Source organism: Mastacembelus armatus, chromosome 3, assembly GCF_900324485.2.
Source record: "Mastacembelus armatus chromosome 3, fMasArm1.2, whole genome shotgun sequence".
NCBI classification, from domain to species: Eukaryota; Metazoa; Chordata; class Actinopteri; order Synbranchiformes; family Mastacembelidae; genus Mastacembelus; species Mastacembelus armatus.
In genome coordinates this window covers 14,050,799-14,069,228 of record NC_046635.1, presented here as the reverse complement: position 1 = coordinate 14,069,228, position 18,430 = coordinate 14,050,799, and the positions used below count along the sequence as shown (strand labels likewise).

The 18,430-nt window shown below is 40.2% G+C and overlaps 1 protein-coding gene across 2 annotated transcripts; it reads left to right on the top strand.

Annotated features, from left to right (window-relative positions):
* The first annotated feature begins 7,273 nt into the window (after positions 1–7,273).
* Positions 7,274–17,730, top strand: depdc7a (DEP domain containing 7, paralog a). 2 transcript variants are annotated; one of them, XM_026319631.1, is made up of 9 exons: positions 7,274–7,401; positions 10,234–10,696; positions 11,734–11,822; positions 11,946–12,138; positions 15,437–15,657; positions 15,824–15,966; positions 16,047–16,172; positions 16,545–16,623; positions 16,757–17,730. In XM_026319631.1, the coding sequence occupies exons 1-9, from the start codon at positions 7,386–7,388 to the stop codon at positions 16,978–16,980; spliced, it is 1,554 nt and encodes a 517-aa protein (XP_026175416.1). In that variant the 5' UTR covers positions 7,274–7,385; the 3' UTR covers positions 16,981–17,730. The 2 variants fall into 2 exon arrangements, with proteins under 2 accessions (XP_026175416.1, XP_026175415.1); XM_026319630.1 differs by having other exon boundaries at positions 16,733–17,730.
* Positions 17,731–18,430: the final 700 nt, after the last annotated feature.

The window sequence follows — 18,430 nt, the reverse complement described above, 5'->3', positions numbered from 1 at the left end:
GGACCAGATCTTCTACGCACAATCTGTAGGCGTCAGTTCTGAAGCACCTTTACCAGGAGAGCAGTGTTGGATTTTAGAAGTTGCAGAGTATGACTGCCTGGCAAGGTTGCTGGGCACATAAGACTTGCTCCATTAAACAGCATTACATGGAAATGTCTATGGTGTTGTTTCACTGGAGCACCTAGGCTATGCTGACAATGTTAGAAGTAAGAAGAGAGGGTGAGAGTGAGATTAGCATTCTTCATTAGATATTCGTTCACTGACATCACAATAGTATCAATCGTGAGAATAATTAATTTTTATTTATTTAATAGGGACAATCCACATTAATGAACACCTGTATTGAGACAACAACAAATGTAACCATGCCGGATTATAGCTAAAATACTAATTTGCATCCGTAGTCACTAGACAGGTAATAAAAACGTAACAATTAAGACATACATACACATAGAGGGTGTACAATTAAAAATTATCACAAGACTGGTTCGCTTTCAGCCACTGAGTTGATATTTCAAAGTGGGAAATGTGTAACACTCCCTTATTGTAAGCAGTGGACTGTTCCAAATTTTACTACCCTTCACAGAGTGCATTTTGTCCAAAGGCAATTCAATTCAATTCAATTTTATTTGTATAGCGCCAAATCACAATACAAATCATCTCAAGGCACTTTACAAAAACTAAAACTAAAAACCCAACAATTCCCTTATGAGCAAGCACTTGGCAACAGTGGAGAGGAAAAACTCCCTTTAACGGAAAAAAAAACCTCCAGCAGAACCGGGCTCAGTTTGGGCGGCCATCTGCCTCGACCGGTTGGGGTGAGTGGATAGAGCAGAGAGAAAAGAACAGCAACAATAAACAACAGATAGACACTGCAAGTTGGTGGGACCAGTAACTGCACATCAGCGATATACAGCTCCAGGACCAGGGACACTGCAGAAGGTACAGAGAGAGAGGGAGAGCACAAGGTTAGTGACATTCAATGGTGGAATATACCATATACCAATCTGAGAGGTGGGAGGAGAGGAAGAGAGGGGGGGGGGGGGGGGGGGGGGGGTTGGGGGGGGGAGCTCAGTGCACCGATGGTCCTCGGGCAGTCTAGGCCTCTAGCAGCATAACTAAGGGATGGTTCAGGGTTGCCTGAGGCCAGCCCTAACTATATGCTTTGTCAAAGAGGAGGTTTTAAGTCTAGCCTTAAAAGTACAGAGAGTGTCTGCCTCCTGAACCCAGGCTGGGAGCTGGTTCCACAGGAGAGGAGCTTGATAACTAAAGACTCTGCCTCCCAGTCTGCTTCTGGAAACTCTGGGAACCACAAGTAGACCTGCACTCTGAGAGCGAAGTGGTCTATTGGTAGCTATAATTTTAGAAAAGTTATTTCTGAGATTTTTTGGCCCAAATATAATGACTTCTGTTTTCAAAGTAAAAGTAAAAAGTTACTGGCCATCCAGGCCTTTATGTCAGTTAGACAGGCTTGAAGTCTGGTTAACTGGTTTGTGTTAACAGGTTTAATAGATAGATACAACTGAGTGTCATCTGCATAGCAGTGGTAATTAATAGAGTGCTTCCTAATGACATAGCCTAGAGGAAGCATGTACAGGGTGAACAGAATCGGTCCTAGCACAGAGCCTTGTGGAACTCCATAACTAACTTTTGTTCGAGTGGAAGGTTCATCATGGACATGAACAAACTGGAATCTGTCTGATAAATAGAATTGGAACCATTTTAACGCTGTTCCTCTGATACCAGTCACATGCTCCAGTCTCTGTAATAAGATGTTGTGGTCAATGGTGTCGAATGCAGCACTAAGGTCTAGGAGGACAAGTATAGAAACAAGTTCATTATCTGAGGCTAAGAGAAGATCGTTGGTGACTTTTAATAGTGCTGTTTCTGTACTATGATGGGCTCTAAATCCTGATTGAAAATCTTCAAATAGTTCATTCCTGTGTAAGTGGTCTTACAGCTGCTTAGCAACAGCTTTTTCTAGGATTTTAGAAATAAATGGCAGGTTGGATATTGGTTTATAATTAGCTAAGACTCCTGGATCAAGACTAGGCTTTTTGAAAGGTTTGATTACTGCAGTCTTAAAGGCCTGTGGTACGTAGCCTGATACTAGAGATAAATTTACCAAGTCTAATAAAGATGAGTTCATTAATGGCAGGGTGTCTTTAAGCAGTCTACTCGGGATGGGGTCTAAGAGACACGTTGATGATTTCGATGAAGCAACTACTGATGTAAATTCAGAGAGATCTATGGGAGAGAAGCAGTCTAAAGGTCTGAGGTCCTACAGATGACTCAAGAGCTACTGTAGTAGAAGATTCATTTATTGCAGGCATAGGAAGCATCTGCTGAATTTTATCTCTAATAGTTGTGATTTTATTTGTAAAGAAACTCATAAATTCATCACTGCTGACAGCTAAGGGAACACTGGGCTCAACAGAGCTGTGACTTTTTGTCAGCCTGGCTACAGTGCTGAAAAGAAACCTGGGATTGTTCTTATTTTCCTCTATTAGTGATGAATAGTATGCAGTTCTGGCTTTACGGAGAGCTTTTTTATATGTTAGTAGACTGTTTTTCCAGGCTAGAAAAATTTCCTCTAAGTTTGTGGAACACCACTTCCTTTCCAGCCTTCGTGATGCATGCTTTAAGGTACGAATATGTAAATTATACCATGGGGCTAGTCTTCTCTGATTCACTAACTTCTTTTTCAGAGGGGCCACAGAATCAAGTGTTTCACGCAGTGAGGTTACAGCGCTGTCAACAATATGATCAATTTGGTAGGGAGTGGGATTGAAGCAGCTGCCCTCCACTATGTTTATACTTGGCATAGATGTAAATAAAGATGGAATCATTTTCTTAAATTTATTAACAGCGTTGTCAGATAAACATCTGCTCTAGTGGAATTTTCTTCCAAACGCTGCATGATCCATCATTTTAAATTCAAAAGTTATTAAAGAATGATCTGACAAAACAGGATTTGGGGGAAAAACTATTAGATGTTCAATTTTGACACCATAGGTCAGAACAAGATCAAGGGTGTGATTGAAACGGTGGGTTTATTAACGTTTTGAATGAAACCAATTGAATCTAATATAGAATTAAATGCAATGCTGAGGCTGTTATTTTCAACATCTACATGAATGTTAAAATCTCCCACTATAATGACTTTATCTGATCTAAGCACTAAATCAGACAGGAAGTCAGGGAATTCAGTTAAAAACTCTGAGTAAGGGACAGGTGGACGGTACACAATGACAAGTAGAACTGGTTTTTGTGTTTTCCAGTTTGGATGCGAGAGACTAAGAGTGAGACTCTCAAATGAGTTTTAACTGTTCTGAGGATGAAAGTTTAATAAGTTTGAGTGGAAGATTGCAGCTACTCCTCCACCTCGACCTGTGCTTCGAGGAACATGATAATTTTTATGACTGAGGGGGGTTGATTCATTCAGACTGACATATTCATCCTGCTGTAACCAGGTTTCAGTAAGATAAAATAGGTCAATTTGGTGATCAGTTATCAAATCATTTACTAACAGAGATTTAGATGAAAGGGACCTGATATTTAATAATCCACATTTGACAGTTCTGTTTTTCTGTTCAATAAGAGGAGTGGTCTTAATTTTTATTAAGTTTTTATGAATAACTCCTCTTCTGTTAACTTCTGATTTATTTGATTTTATATGTTCGAGGGGCAGACACAGTCTCTATGTGGTTTGAGGGGGGCGGCGGCTCTAAGGAAACTGCAAAGAGGCGTTTTAGACTGAGTCTCTGCATCCCGGTCCCCACCCTGGATTGTCAGGCTTTAGGTCGGCTAATAAACTCGGCCAAATTTCTAGAGATGAGAGCTGCACCATTCAAAGTGGGATGGATGCCATCTCTCGCTATCAGACCGGGTTTTCCCCAGAAAGTGGCCCAATTGTCTATGAAGTCCACATCGTTTGCTGGACACCACCTAGACAGCCAGTGACGGAACGACGACATGCGGCTAAACATGTCATCACTGGTCAGATTGGGGAGGGGTCCAGAGAAAACTACGGAGTCCGACATTAATTTAGCAAAGTTACACACCGACTCAACATTAATTTTAGTGACCTCCGATTGGCGTAATCGGGTGTCATTGCTGCCAAGGCAATGCTTATTTTCTTCCACAGCTCAGCTCACAGAGGTCACTTAGTGTTAAATGTCACCTGTTGCTAAAGTGTGCAGTTAATGGGGGGGTAGAGCAAGTCAACAAACTTGTTGTGGTGCTCGCCCACCATGCTCTCATAATTAAACTATTCACTGTGAATGGGTGGTTGACTTTGTCTTGTCTGAAAGAGTCTTGGGGCTGTTGAATAAAATATGATTGTCCAGACCAGTCACAATGCAAAATTACTGGCAGCCCCCCAAAAAACAAAAGTGTCTCTGTGCTGCAGTGACAGTTCTGTGAGGAAAGCCACTGTCCTCTGTCCTTTGGAGTTGGAGAGAAATGAGGGCGGAGGGCGGATCCCTTAAACTTGCCAGTCAGGCAAGTTTAAGGGATCCCATTATGGACACAACTGGCAGAGACACATACTGAATGTCTGCTCTCCAGATGAAAAGCATATTAATTTTAATGCACTACATTGTTCCATATGTGGGAGACAGACTGAGAGGAGGCAGTGTGAGAATGTGAGAAGGGCACAGTAACTGGATGGCTGTGTGTTGGAAAAGACTGAAAACCAATAACAGCCTGTTGATTTTGGAAATGCCCTGTAAAATGATGTGTGATGTGTCATTTTTAAGCCATTTGTAACCATTCTTGTATACACTTTCAGGGTGTGCAGCAAAGAAATGTGTGGAAGTCAGAGTTACAGATTAATAGTCAGTCTGGCAGCTGCACAGACTAACCTGACATAATACACTAATAGCTGCACATCTGCATCTGTGCATTTGGCAGTGGTGGAAAGGAACTATGTGGCTTTATTTATGAACTACTTAAATATAATCATCAAATACACGCTACTTAATATTACATAGTGCATTGTATTTCATAATCTTTGCATATAGAATTAGGGTAATAAATTCTGAAATTTAAATAGTCACCATAGCCTAAAATAAATGTAGTAGAGTCCAGTATTTTTTCCCGTATGATGGAGTAGCATAGAATTAAATATTAAAACATTTAAAAGGGCTAAACCTCAGCAGGTAAAAGTAGCTCCACCTCAATGAGTTACAAACAAACTACAAATTGCTTATACCCTGATATTGATATATAATAAAGTAATATAATGTTTTAGTCACAGGGATCAGGTTTCTGCAGAATGAATACTTTTAAGAACAGTTTTTGCCCAAGTGCAGGTCTAAATGTAGGATTTGAAATATGCAGGAATGGAAGGTTTTTGCATTGTTGTTGGCATTTTTAAGTAAGTGGAGGACCTGGGTACTTCTTCCACCACTGACACTGAGTGACAATTTCAGAAATCAATTTCAGAAACCTCATGCAGCTGTCAGCGTGGGACTGTGTGATACTTGTGGGACTATTTGTCATGATCATAACTACACACAAACTAATACATGACTAAGTATGCAGGGAAAAGAAAGGGAAATATGCAAAGCCTTCCTGGCATATGAAGAGCGACACAAAATTAAATACTGCTTTGATCTTGTGAACCAGAATTTCTGATTACTGTATTTTAGCCAGAGTAAGCTCTATTTTTAGCTTTGTGTGTCTCATTTTCTCGTATACCTTTCTCTCTACGGCACTGACATCAGCTTTGTGGCGAGTTTACAAAATACCAGCACGTCTGACTGCAGTGCATTCATCTGAAGAGTTGTAAAACCAGTTTCATCCATAACCAAAGCTTGTCTCTCAAACTGAAGGCAGAGTTACGTTTCATTTAAAGGCAAGGTGTGGGTTTCCTTTGTTGTGTGGGGACATGAAAGCTGAATAAATATAAAACATCTAGAGCCACAGATGTTTACTGAGTTTACCTACTAATAAATAATAATAAATTTGGAATATGAGTGTTTCAATTAATCATTAATGTCCCAGTGTTTTGTTATCCAGGTAGAGCACTCTGAGTAACAAGGAAGCTTTTTCTTTCTGAAATCATTACTGTGACAGAAAACAGATGCAATAAAATCCCAGACAGACTCAAACTACCAGTGTTGCAGTTACTGGTGAGTGTTTTAATCACTACACCATGGGGGTGTTCCTGCTTTTCATGACAGCTGTTCATGACAGCAGGAACACTTCATTTGCACTTCTATGAAGTGGGTGGTTTACCTAAGTTTCCTATAATCCAACTTTGCTTCTTATATTGCTTGAAAAAAACAGATATAGGAGCTATTGATACTCCAGACTGCTCTTTGCCTCTTCCCCCTGCTGACGTTTCACTTCACCTGGTGTACAAGAGCATTTTCTATAGAAAACAGCTGAAGAGAACAAGTCATCAGACCAGTTTGGCCCAGTTGCCTCACCCATTGCACCATGGCTGTGTCTCATGATAAAAGCTTTTGTTTTCCTTTCAGTGAGTTACCAACATTGAGACTACAGTTACTACTTTTCCTTTGTCAGATAATACCGCAAGAAAATTAGATGCTGGGTTCATGAAATCAGTCCCTGCTGCACCTCAGTGATGAGACACTGATTCAGTGACAGTCTGTTTGTACCAATGATCTCAGACAAGGTGGAACAGCATCACCTGAGGCACCTGCAGTCACTGTGTTCTCAGTCATAGCTCATGGTGTGATTGAAGGACAGAGAAACCTGTTTTCATTCCCATTCTTAATTTTCGTGTTTCATCCTTTAAATCCCAATTATTCAAACTGCTTCCTCTTCTCTTCCTTATGAATATCCTTATCTGTCTCACATGGCTACTGTTAAGGTAGGTCTTTATCAGATCAGATTTATCTCCACTGTAGGTTTTCAGGGTGTGACTTGGTAAGTGAAAGGCTTCCTGAAAACGTGAATTATTTTTTAGCATTTCCTTTCATTTGAAAATTTTTGACGTTTTAAAATGACTTATAGACGATGCGCATTGCCTCTATTTACTCAGCATCAGTCCTGTAATGCCTAAAGGTTTAACTGGAGAAAGGAAAATAATTTAGGCTACCTGTGAAGGTGATCCTCTGGTTAAACCGTGGTAACAGCTGTTAAGCACCCTTAACCATCCATATCTAAGCAAATGGTGAAGCAGGTGAGTTAGTGCGCTTCTTGTTGGAGCTTGGGGGCGACGGGGGTGGGGAAGGTTGGAGCCTCATTGTCACTTGGATGGCCGGGCAGGGCGGTGTTAGGGACGTGAACAACGCGTTGCAGCAGGGGACGGTTTCGGCTTGACTGAAGTTAGTTGCGTGCGTCACGTTGTGAATTGAAGAGCAAGGACATGGTCTGCATGGCTGACTTTAGACTCATTTCAGGAAGTTTCCATGCCCCGAGCACCAGGTAATACCAATTTAATCACGTTTAGTTGATAAAAGAGACTATAGACTACATGTTCCTTTTCTTAACGACTTTAGTTTATTCAGCTCTGTAATTGGCTGTGGTGAGATAATTACATTTCCCGCTGTAGTCTTCTGAAACTGTTGGTCTTTTCAGTAGAAATTGAATGCTCCCTAGCTGTGTCTCTAATTGCGGCTGTTTGGACCATTGCCGCTAATTTTGGACCTCTGGCGCTAGTTTCTGATATCAAACCTGCTCTAATGTTTTTTTCTAACTATAACCCAATGTTATTTCTGAATTCGCTGATTGTGAAATATGTTTTCAGTGTTTCTGCCACCCTTTTGTGAACAATCATCGCCTTTTTCTCAGTGTACTGAATTGACAACATAGTAAAATGTTTTGTAGATGTTCTAAGCTACTAATACATTCAGGGTTGCAGTTCTTCGACATTTATTGTGCTCAGGGTGGACTCAGCTGCCTAAGTCGTTGTTTGTCTTCCATCACAGGTAGAACAGGGTATTTACTGTGTGTGTGCTGTGTGTACACTATATGAGGGTTCAAATTCATGCAGACCAATAGCCAATCGAAATTCAGCGTGTTCACACTGTATCTTAAGGCTTGATTTTGTAATGTCACCAGTCTCAGCAAGTTGGAGGAATGAGGGTATCTACATATACTGTTCACACCCTGCTGCCTCAAGTCCTAGTCATGTGCTTGTTGCAACTTATGGGAACACTCTCGGTTCATTTGGCTTGCTGAATTCAGATTGGTTATTGTTGAAACCGCTTTGTTCACATGGGGAAGGTCTCCATGTGGTGACGAGACTGCTCCCTCTGCGATTATTTATCTCCACTAATGTGTGCAAACACACGATGTGCTGTTGTCCTTGGCTGGGGTGCGCGACTGTCTGCAGGGTTTTATAGAGAGGACCAAAGTCACAGGGAAGGAGACTAGCGTCAGCTATGCCACCTGCCCTCAAATCTCAATCTGGCGCAAACATCAAGATGTGACAGAACACCGCCGTGTTCCCAGGATTGTTTTGACCCACGCCTGACCCACACTTTTCCCGTATTTTAAGCACTTGAGCATCACTATATATTGATCAGATCCGGATTTATTGTGCGACTGCTAATCCAGGCACCCCTGTAGTGGTTATCCAGATGGTCCTGCCCCAGTTCGTAAGGATTTCATACTGACGCATCCATCCATCCATCCATTATATACCCGCTTATTCCTAACTAGGGTCACGGGGATCTGCTGGAGCCTATGCCAGCTCTCTTTGGGTGAAATGCAGGGGTACACCCTGGAAAAGTGCACTAGTCCATCACAGGGCGCATACTGACGCAGATCTTTTCTATTAATTGTAATAAAAAAAATAAACAAAAAACAGGAAGGCTCTTTATTCACTAGATGCTCTTCCTTATAAACAGCTGCCGTATCTCCAGCTGTCCAGCTGTTTGTCCCTGATATGCAAATCCCTACTTCAGCACAGTTTATTTTCCCCTACAAGGAGACGCAGTCTGCCGGAGATGTAGCTCAATCAGCACGTTACAAATATATCTACCACGCACCTTGTTATAAATGAGGTTTTTAGGTTTTGTTTTGTTTTGTTTTGTTTTTTTTTTTTGAATGAGTGGGTGAACATCTGCTTGCCGCTGTGATGTTCAGAAGGGTTTTTTGTTTTCAGATATTTTACAGATGGGTTTTTATTTTTCATATTGTGTTACCTCTGGCATGGGCCCACTGGCCTCAGTGAATCTCTCAGATCCTACCCTAACATCAGTCTAATGGAGATGGACAGAGGCGCTATGTCGAGAAACTGATTTAGTGTTGGACACGTTAGTGTGATCGCCAGTTTTAAATCAACACTAAAATGTATACGTAAACAGTGGAAATATCTAACACCTTTTAGCGTAAATTAACAGAATTTATAAAACCTTTTCCTGTGTACAGAATTGCATGTGTTTGCAGCAATGCAGCCCATCCAACGACAGATACATCATCATATCAGGATATGTCTTGTGAGAGAAGGCTCTATGTATCTATTTCCTTGTGCTTGTCTGATTGAATGTGAAAAAAATCTCGCTGTGGGTGGCAGGTATTGTTAATGTCTTTTACCTATACTCTCCTGCAATATCTTACATGTATATGTTAAGTGAATTAAAGTGAAGCATTCCTCAACAGAGGGTTGGAGTTGGGTTATTAGCCCCATGAGATGCATTGGTCCTAGAACTTGTGCTGTTACACCTACATACAATAACTTGCATTCAGATTCTGTTTATGTGATCTCACACAGAGGAGAGGGAGTGTTTGGTTGTACTGAGAAAGTGCTCAGACAATAGACAAAGATGAGAACGCTAGGTGTGCAATAACATCCAAAAGATTAGTGTTTAGGATTGTCTTGATTTTATTTTTTTGCACACCATCACAGTTGAATGGATCTCTTCAAATGATATTGTTCATCTGAGCAACAGCCAAAAACCTAAAAATATTCCATTTACAACAATGAAACCGCAGAAAAGCAGGCAAATCCTCACATTTGACAAGCAAGTTTAACTCAATTAAATATAGTAATTGTTTGTTAATTTTCTGTAAATTGTTTAATTGATTAACCAAATAATTATTTCAGCTATGGATAACTGTTATAATTGCTCCTTTTGTGTGTAAAACCGTTGACATCATTTGACTATTCTTGTGAGTTCATTAAAAACTGAGCAGCATATTAAAATGTAAAACTTAATCCCTACTCTCCTGGGTAAATTAACTCACCGGTAATTCACCCCTATTTCCAGGCCTCATTCCTACAACTGATTCTCTCCTCTCCTCCTCCATCAGAACAAGGCATGGCTGGGAAGCCTTTCCGGGCCACATATATCTGGAGCAGCATCGTCTCTAATCTCCACTCTCATGTGGAGGTCAAGTCTCGGCGCCACAACCTCAAATACTACCATGACTGCTTCCTAGGCTCAGAGGCTGTGGATGTGGTGTTGGCCCACATCACCCTGAACCATTTCTTTGGTGATGAGGCTGTGCCACGCTATAAGGCTGTTCGTCTTTGTCAGGCCTTAATGGATTCAAGGGTGTTTGAGCCAGTGGGTGTTAAAGTATTTGGAAAGGAGAAGAAGAGAGCCACATTTGAGGACAGTAGCTGCAGTTTATACAGGTTCCTGAGCCCAACAACCCACTCCTCATCTTCGTTAACCAACACTAACTCTCACTCCACTACTACCATTGAAAGTGGCTATGACTCACCAAGTATGAACAGGAACAAGAATAGTTATATTCCATCACATGAAAGGTACACACATCTCCTCAGATCTTACGCTTGATTTGCTTTGTTCTGCTTCACCCCGATAGCCAGCGTTAGTCCCAAATCCAGTATGGCTTTACGCTGAGTGCCTTTGAAAACTGAAAACATGGGACTCTTGAGGCTCAAAGTCCAATCATGTCATCGTGCCTTGATAGTATTAGTTTCCAGTAACACCTCCATTGCCAGTGTATGACAATGAGTGTTGAGTACCAGCTTAACTTGCAAAATCAAAAAGTAATATATAAAAAAAAATGACAGACCTACTCTGGTGCTTATTTCCATATGGTCAATATGAAGCTACTGCCAGCAGCTGGATAGCTGTTTCACCCTGTTTCCAGCTTCTGTGCTAAGCTAAGGTAGTTGCCTGCTGGCTATATGTCATATTTATCGTTCAGACATGAATGGGTTGGAAGTGAACATCTCATCCAACTTTCAACAGGAAAGCAAATAAGAGTATTTCCCAAATTGTCAAACTGTTCCTTTACAACACAGTTAATTCTCCTTTACTTTGAGGCAGGACAATGAAATTCTAACAAGGCTGTTGAGCATGCAGACAGGATGCTTTACCCATGAGGTGCAAACACATGGCCTCAGCATTTGTGTTTGCTGTCTTTTGATCTGATGTTGTGAGATTGACAGCTCCAGACAGGACCAGAGAACAGGCCTGAGAATGCACACATTAAATGAGGCTTTTGCTGTTTGCACTGTGGACTAAATCTTGTCTTCATAGAAAATAATACAATGCGCACAGAAAATGAAAAGTTCTCTTCTGCTCAGTGTTCGTCAGAGATAGTTAAATGCTGGAAATTGGGTTTTTATATCACCAGGAATATATGAAATGACTTATCAATATTCTACCTGTGGTGGAGTACATTAATGACAGATCAAAACAGCAGTAAATTGTGTTTGTATCACAGGTACTAAAAAACATTTGCATCCTGATGTCCCATTTTGTTCCTGTAATAAGTCTTTTTGTGTTCTATCATTTCCACTGATTGCTACTCTACCCAATCCTCTTTAAAAAGAGACAAACAACTGGAGGACGTGCTGGAAAACCTCAATGTCAGCTCGGCCATCACCCCTCAGATGATCAATCTTGGCCTCTCGCAAGAGCGTAAGTATCTGAGGAGACAGGATATAAAACAAGCTCTATGTGTTCATGCAGCACATGTGTAGTCACATTCTGTGTGTATGTTCGTGTTCCTGTGACCCTTACGGCATTTAACTGTGTTCACAGTTGTGGATGAGGTGTGGCACCAGCAGGCAGTGTTCAGGCTGTTGCAGCTGATAGAGCTCCCCCTGCTGGAGAACTTGTTAGAGGGAAAGGACACATCTCAGCTTCCTCTGCACAGCATGGAGAGTGACCCAGACCTTTTGTATACGTCAAGCTACCTAGACCAGGAGGTCCTGAAGGCCTTCAGTGAAGCTCAGTAAGTCCTCCAAAGTTTTTTTATTGTGTTCTATTTAAGTTTATTTTCCTATTCATATTTGTGTTTCTTGTGATCTATAAGTCCTAATGCACTCCTGTTGTTTTAAACCCATTACCACCTGCCTTACAGACACATTGCTATTGGAATCATAAATACAGCATGCATATAAGGAGTTTACATTGCCTGACCTATTATGCATGGATTTGAGCTTACAATAACGTGTAGATGCTGGTTTAATTGTTGATATATACAATGACGGGAAAGTATTTAACCACATGAACCCAGGAACTCTACTTAATAATTCAGTTCAAATCAATTCAATTTGTATAGCGCCAAATCACAATACAAATAATTTCAAGGCACTTTACAAAAACAAAAACCCAACAAATCCCTTATGAGCAAGCACTTGGCGACAGTGGAGAGGAAAAACTCCCTTTAACGGAAGAAAAAACCTCCAGCAGAACCGGGCTCAGTTTGGGCAGCCATCTGCCTTGAACGGTTGGGGTGAGTGGATAGAGAGAGAAAAGAATAGCAACAATAAACAACAGATAGACACTGCAGGTTGATGGGGCCAGTAACTGCACATCAGCGATATACAGCTCCAAGACTGGGGACACCTGCAGAAGGTAGAGAGAGAGAACAGAAAGAGAGGGAGAGAGCACAAGGTTAGTGACATTCAATGGTGGAATATACATGTGAGGGGGGAGGAGAGGAAGAGAGGGGAAGGGAAGGAAGGGGAGGGGTAGGGGAGCTCAGTGCACCGATGGTCCTCGGGCAGTCTAGGCCTATTGTAGGAGGTGGTTTATTGAGATAATATGGTACTATGAGGTCTTTAAGGTTGAAGGAGCTTGATCATGAAGGGATTTGTATGTGAGAAGAAGGATTTTAAATTCTTAAATTTTACAGGGAACCAATGAAAAGAAGCTAATATAGGAGAAATATGATCTCTCTTGCTAGTTCCTGTCAGGACTCTGGCTGCAGCATTCTGGACTAACTGGAGGCTTTTTATGGAGATACTGGGACATCCAGATAGTAATGAGTTACAGTAATCTAGCCTTGAGGTAACAAATGCATGGACTAGTTTTTCTGTATCATTTTGAGACAGGATGTTCCTAATTTTGGCAATGTTGTGCAAGTGAAAGAAGGCAGTTCTAGAGATTTTTTTATGTGTGAGAAAGGACATGTCCTGGTCAAAAATAACTCCATCTAAAGTAGCTATAATTTTAGAAAAGCTGTTTTTGAGGTTAGGCCCAAATACAATAACTTCTGTTTTATCTAAATTTAAAAGTAGAAAGTTACTGGTCATCCAGGCCTTTATGTCAGTTAGACATGCTTGAAGTCTGGTTAACTGGTTTGTGTTAACAGGTTTCATAGATAGATACAGCTGAGTGTCATCTGCATAGCAGTGGTAAATAATAGAGTGCTTTCCTAATAACATTGCCTAAAGGAAGCATGAACAGGGTGAACAGAATCGGTCCTAGCACAGAGCCTTGTGGAACTCCATAACTAACTTTTGTGCGTATGGAAGGTTCATCATGAACGTGAACAAACTGGAATCTGTCCGATAAATAGGATTGGAAACATTTTAATGCTGTTGCTCTGATACCAGTCACATGCTCCAATCTCTGTAATAAGATGTTGTGGTCATTAGTGTCAAATGCAGCACTGAGGTCTAGGAGGACAAGTATAGAAACAAGTCTTCAAATAGTTCATTCCTGTGTAAGTGGTCTGATAGCACTCTCAAGGATTTTAGAAATAAATGGTAGTTTGGATATTGGTCTATAATTAGCCAAGACTCCTGAATCAAGATTAGGCTTTTTGAGTAGGGGTTTGATTACTGCAGTCTTAAAGGCCTGTGGTACGTAGCCTGATACTAGAGATAAATTTACTAAGTCTAATAAAGATGAGTTAATTAATGGCTGGGTGTCTTTAAGCAGTCTAGTCGGGATGGGGTCTAAGAGACACGTTGATGATTTCGATGACGTAAATTCAGAGAGATCTATGGGAGCGAAGCAGTCTAAACATAACTGAGGTCTTAGAGATGATTCAAGAGCTACTGTAGTAGAAGATTCATTTATTGCAGGTATAGAAAGCATCTGCTGAATTTTATCTCTAATAGTTGTGATTTTATTTGTAAAGAAACTCATAAAGTTATCACTGTTCAGCGCTAAGGGAACACTGGGCTCAACAGAGCTGTGACTTTTTGTCAGTCTGGCTACAGTGCTGAAAGGAAACCTGGGATTGTTTTTATTTTCCTCTATTAGGAATGAGTAGTATGCAGTTCTGGCTTTACCGAGAGCTTTTTTATATGTTAACAGACATAGAGTTTTTCCAGGCTAGAAAAAATTCCTCTAAATTTGTGGAACGCCACTTCCTTTCCAGCCTTCGTGATGCCTGCTTTAAGGTATGAATATGTAAATTATACCATGGGGCTAATCTCCTCTGATTCACTAACTTCTTTTTCAGAGGGGCCACAGTATCAAGCGTTTCACACAGTGAGGCTGCAGCACTGTTAGCAATATGATCAATTTGGTAGGGAGTGGGAATGAGGCAGCTGCCCTCCACTGTGTTGGCACATGGCATAGATGTAAATAAAGATGGAACCATTTTCTTAAATTTATTAACAGCATTGTCAGATAAACATCTGCTGTAGTGGAATTTTCTTCCAAATGCTGCATGATCTATTATCTTAAATTCAGAAGTTATTAAAGAATGATCTGACAAAATAGGATTTTGGGGGAAAACTATTAAATGTTCAGTTTCGATGCCATAGGTCAGAACAAGATGAAGGGTGTGATTGAAACATTGGGTGGGTTTATTAACATTTTGAGTGAAATCAATTGAATCTAATATTGAATTAAATGCAGTGCTGAGACTATTATTTTCAACATTACATGATGTTAAAATCTCCCACTATAATGACTTTATCTGAACTAAGCACTAAATCAGATAGGAAGTCTGGAAATTCAGTTAAAAACTCTGAATAAGGGACAGGTGGACAGTACAATGACAAGTAGAACTGGTTTTTGTGTTTTCCAGTTTGGATGTGAGAGACTAAGAGTGAGGCTCTCAAAATATGATATTGTTTTTATTTTGTTTGTTCATTATGTTGCTTTATGCTTACTATGCATTCCAAGAGGCACCTTCTCCTTTCACTTAACTACATGGATTTAAGTTACAGTCACTATGGAGTGAAGATAAAGATTTCACCTACAGAATGTCAATAGAATATCTGACCATCTTTTGCCTTCATCTCCCTGTTGCTTCACACTTGTGATTTCACTTCCCTCTGTTTTAGGGCTGATGAGTGGCTGTCAGCGGCAGTAGACTGTCTAGAGTTTCTGCCTAATGAACTAGTGGTGGAGGTCAGTAGGGGTTTGGGTAGTTGTGCAGATGACCTGCCCCAATGTAAGAGGCTGCTGTATGAGGTCCTGGCTCAGCATTATGGACGCACACAACATCCTCCGCTGCTTAACAACCATGTTTTTGACATTCACTCTGGCATCTCAGAGCTGCTCGGTAAGAGGATAGGCTCTTTGGTTTCTTGTTTTCAGAAAGGTTTATGGTGAAGCATTTTTTGCAGCTTTTATATACATTTTCATAAATGTTGCTTCAAAAGGCATTTTACTTTTAAGGCCTCCTTCTCTCAAGCTTTATCCTTGAATTTTCTGTGGTCTGCTGTCAGTGAACGGCAAGATAGAACAAGCTCTGGAGGCTCTGCAGCTGAGCCTAAAGCTGCAGGACTCTCGCAGCAGGGAGGAGCTACGCAAGCTCTTGAGGTTTATGGCCATTGCAGCTAAACCACAGGAGGTCAAACTACATAGAGAGGTGAGCAACTGTGTTGACCTTGTGTGCCTTTGTACATAAGTATTTTCAATCTTTGTTAACTTGAAATAATTCTATGTCAGATTGAGAACAGGATGGCACTAAAAAGGGCTTTCTCAAGTGCCATCGTGTACAGCAGGAGACTCTCTAAAGGGAAGGTGGACTTGATGGTTCTGTTCATGATGGATAACCATTGTGACCTGTTCAAAGTAAGTGTTCCTAATTTTTCTCTTTGCCATCAAGTGTATGTGTCTGTCCACTGTAGAGTGGACACAAGCATGATTCCTTGTGTGAGAACTCTACCAAGATCTCTGCAAGAGGCACTAGTTACTGGGTTGATAATTTCCCCTTGGGGATGAATAAAGTTTATCTTTTCTTATCTTAGGCTGTTCAAAAGCTGGCTTGCGAACTAGACATTAGTTTAGAGAATTTATAAATCACATGTATCTGACTGTTACAGGTCTTAGCAGAAACTAAGAAAAGCAATGATTGTATTGATAATTCATTTAGTCCTATTAATCTTGAATCTTCAGTTTAAGATCAGCAGAAATATCTTTTTCCTTTGCTCTCTTCTTCACCAGATCCCTGTTTCATTGCACCAGCTGGTCAGTGAGAGAATAATGAATATTGTTAAAGGGACAGATCCAGATATGATAACAGGTTTGCATATATATATATATGGATTTTTTTCTACAGTCAATTGTCAAAAATGCTTTGGTAGAAATCCCTTGCTGTAAATAAAGACAAACTTTTCTTGCACTTTGTTTAGTTTCTCCACCTGTCTTCACTTCAGGCTCAACATACTGTACAAGAGAGAGTCCTAAGGCCTATTCAGAAAAGGCAGAAAAAACCACCAAAGAGGAACTTTGGGCTTTACTGCGGACAGTGCATGAGAATCCTAAACTCTCCACCAAAGAAAAGAGGCGGCTGCTGGGACAGTTTTATAAAGGCCACCCAGAAATCTTTGTCCATTACTTTGGAAATAGATTATTTAGTGTCAACATGTTGCTAAAGTAATATTTATTAGTGTAACTACGTATTATAATATATAAAAAGAAACAGATATAGGAAGAGAAGCTCAAGTGATGTAAATAATGCAAAAATGTGCAGTGTAGGAAGCAGATTTCATTTGCTCTTCTGAAATTTATACTACTGAACAAGAATGTGAATTTTATTAGCAGTGACTCTTAATAAGCTGTGATATTTAATGACATAATTTGTTGTCTTTTTTCTATATTTTTTTGGGTGCAGGACACTAACAAGAAATGTTCATGCCATGAGACTGTTACTTTTGAAGACCAAGTGTTGTTGAGAGTTTTGTATGTTTGTGCTCTGCAGTTCACCTTAATGGCATTCTGCGCACACAGCAAAGACGAGTCTTCGCATCAGTGGATGAATTGTTGGTGCTTGTGCAAGGAAGTGTTTGGAATAAAAACGTGGATGTTCATGTGGTTTCTCCTATATAATGTGATGTATAATAGAGCTATGTCTAAGGAACCATGAAATGGAAATTTTAAAGTGCGAAGGTCTGTTGTGCAAAGTAAACAGAGGCATTCATGAGAATCATCCTTCAGGGTTTTTGTGCAGGTCAGTAAAACAGATGTTTGTGAGTTTGATATTTGCTCTTTGACTGAGTAGCCATGTGGCGTTTCAAATGAAGTTTATGTCACCCTTTTAATCAGCTGACGAAATCTCTTCCATATTTCCTTGTGACAGAAGCATTCTTCTTTTCTGTATCTTGTCAGGGCTTAATAAAATTCATCTGGATTTGTTTTGTATTTCATGCCCATTTCTAGTTAACCACTATACAAGGACATAGGTTTTTCTGTCTTTTTTTGAAAGACCACTGCTTATTACAGTATACTAGTGGTTTTATTCTAAATTTTGATGTTGAAATGCTAATTCAGATACGAATTTCTGCAGTAATTCCTTTGCCAATATATTATTTTCTTAACTTTGTGGATGCTAAGTATAATCACTAGGGCTGTCAATTGATTAAAATATTTAATCGCGATAAATCGCATGATTGTCAAGAGTCAACTTGTGATTAATCGCAACTTAGTGAAACCACCCTAAACATAAAGAACATAGATATGTTTTAAAGATCGTAGATATGTTTTTCAAAGAACGTGTTCGTCTATTAAACACATGGAAAAAATTACAGAAAAAACACAAGTTACCATTATTTCTTTCTTTGCACTGAGCCAATTGCTCAAGCCAACTTAATTCACATCGACAATAAACGGAGACTTTTGAGTTGTCGACAGAACCATCAGCGTTTTGTAAATGAATTTACCCTTCAGAAGACCCTTTTCTTTCTCCATTTCTGTTTGCTGCTGCACTCTTTACTGTCTATAGCTGCATTTTCGATTTTTCCTACTACGAGCTAGGCCACGGGTCAAACAGGAAATGCGCGCTGCGTTAACCGCGCATTAATAAAATTAGTGCCGTTAAAATGAGTTTGCCT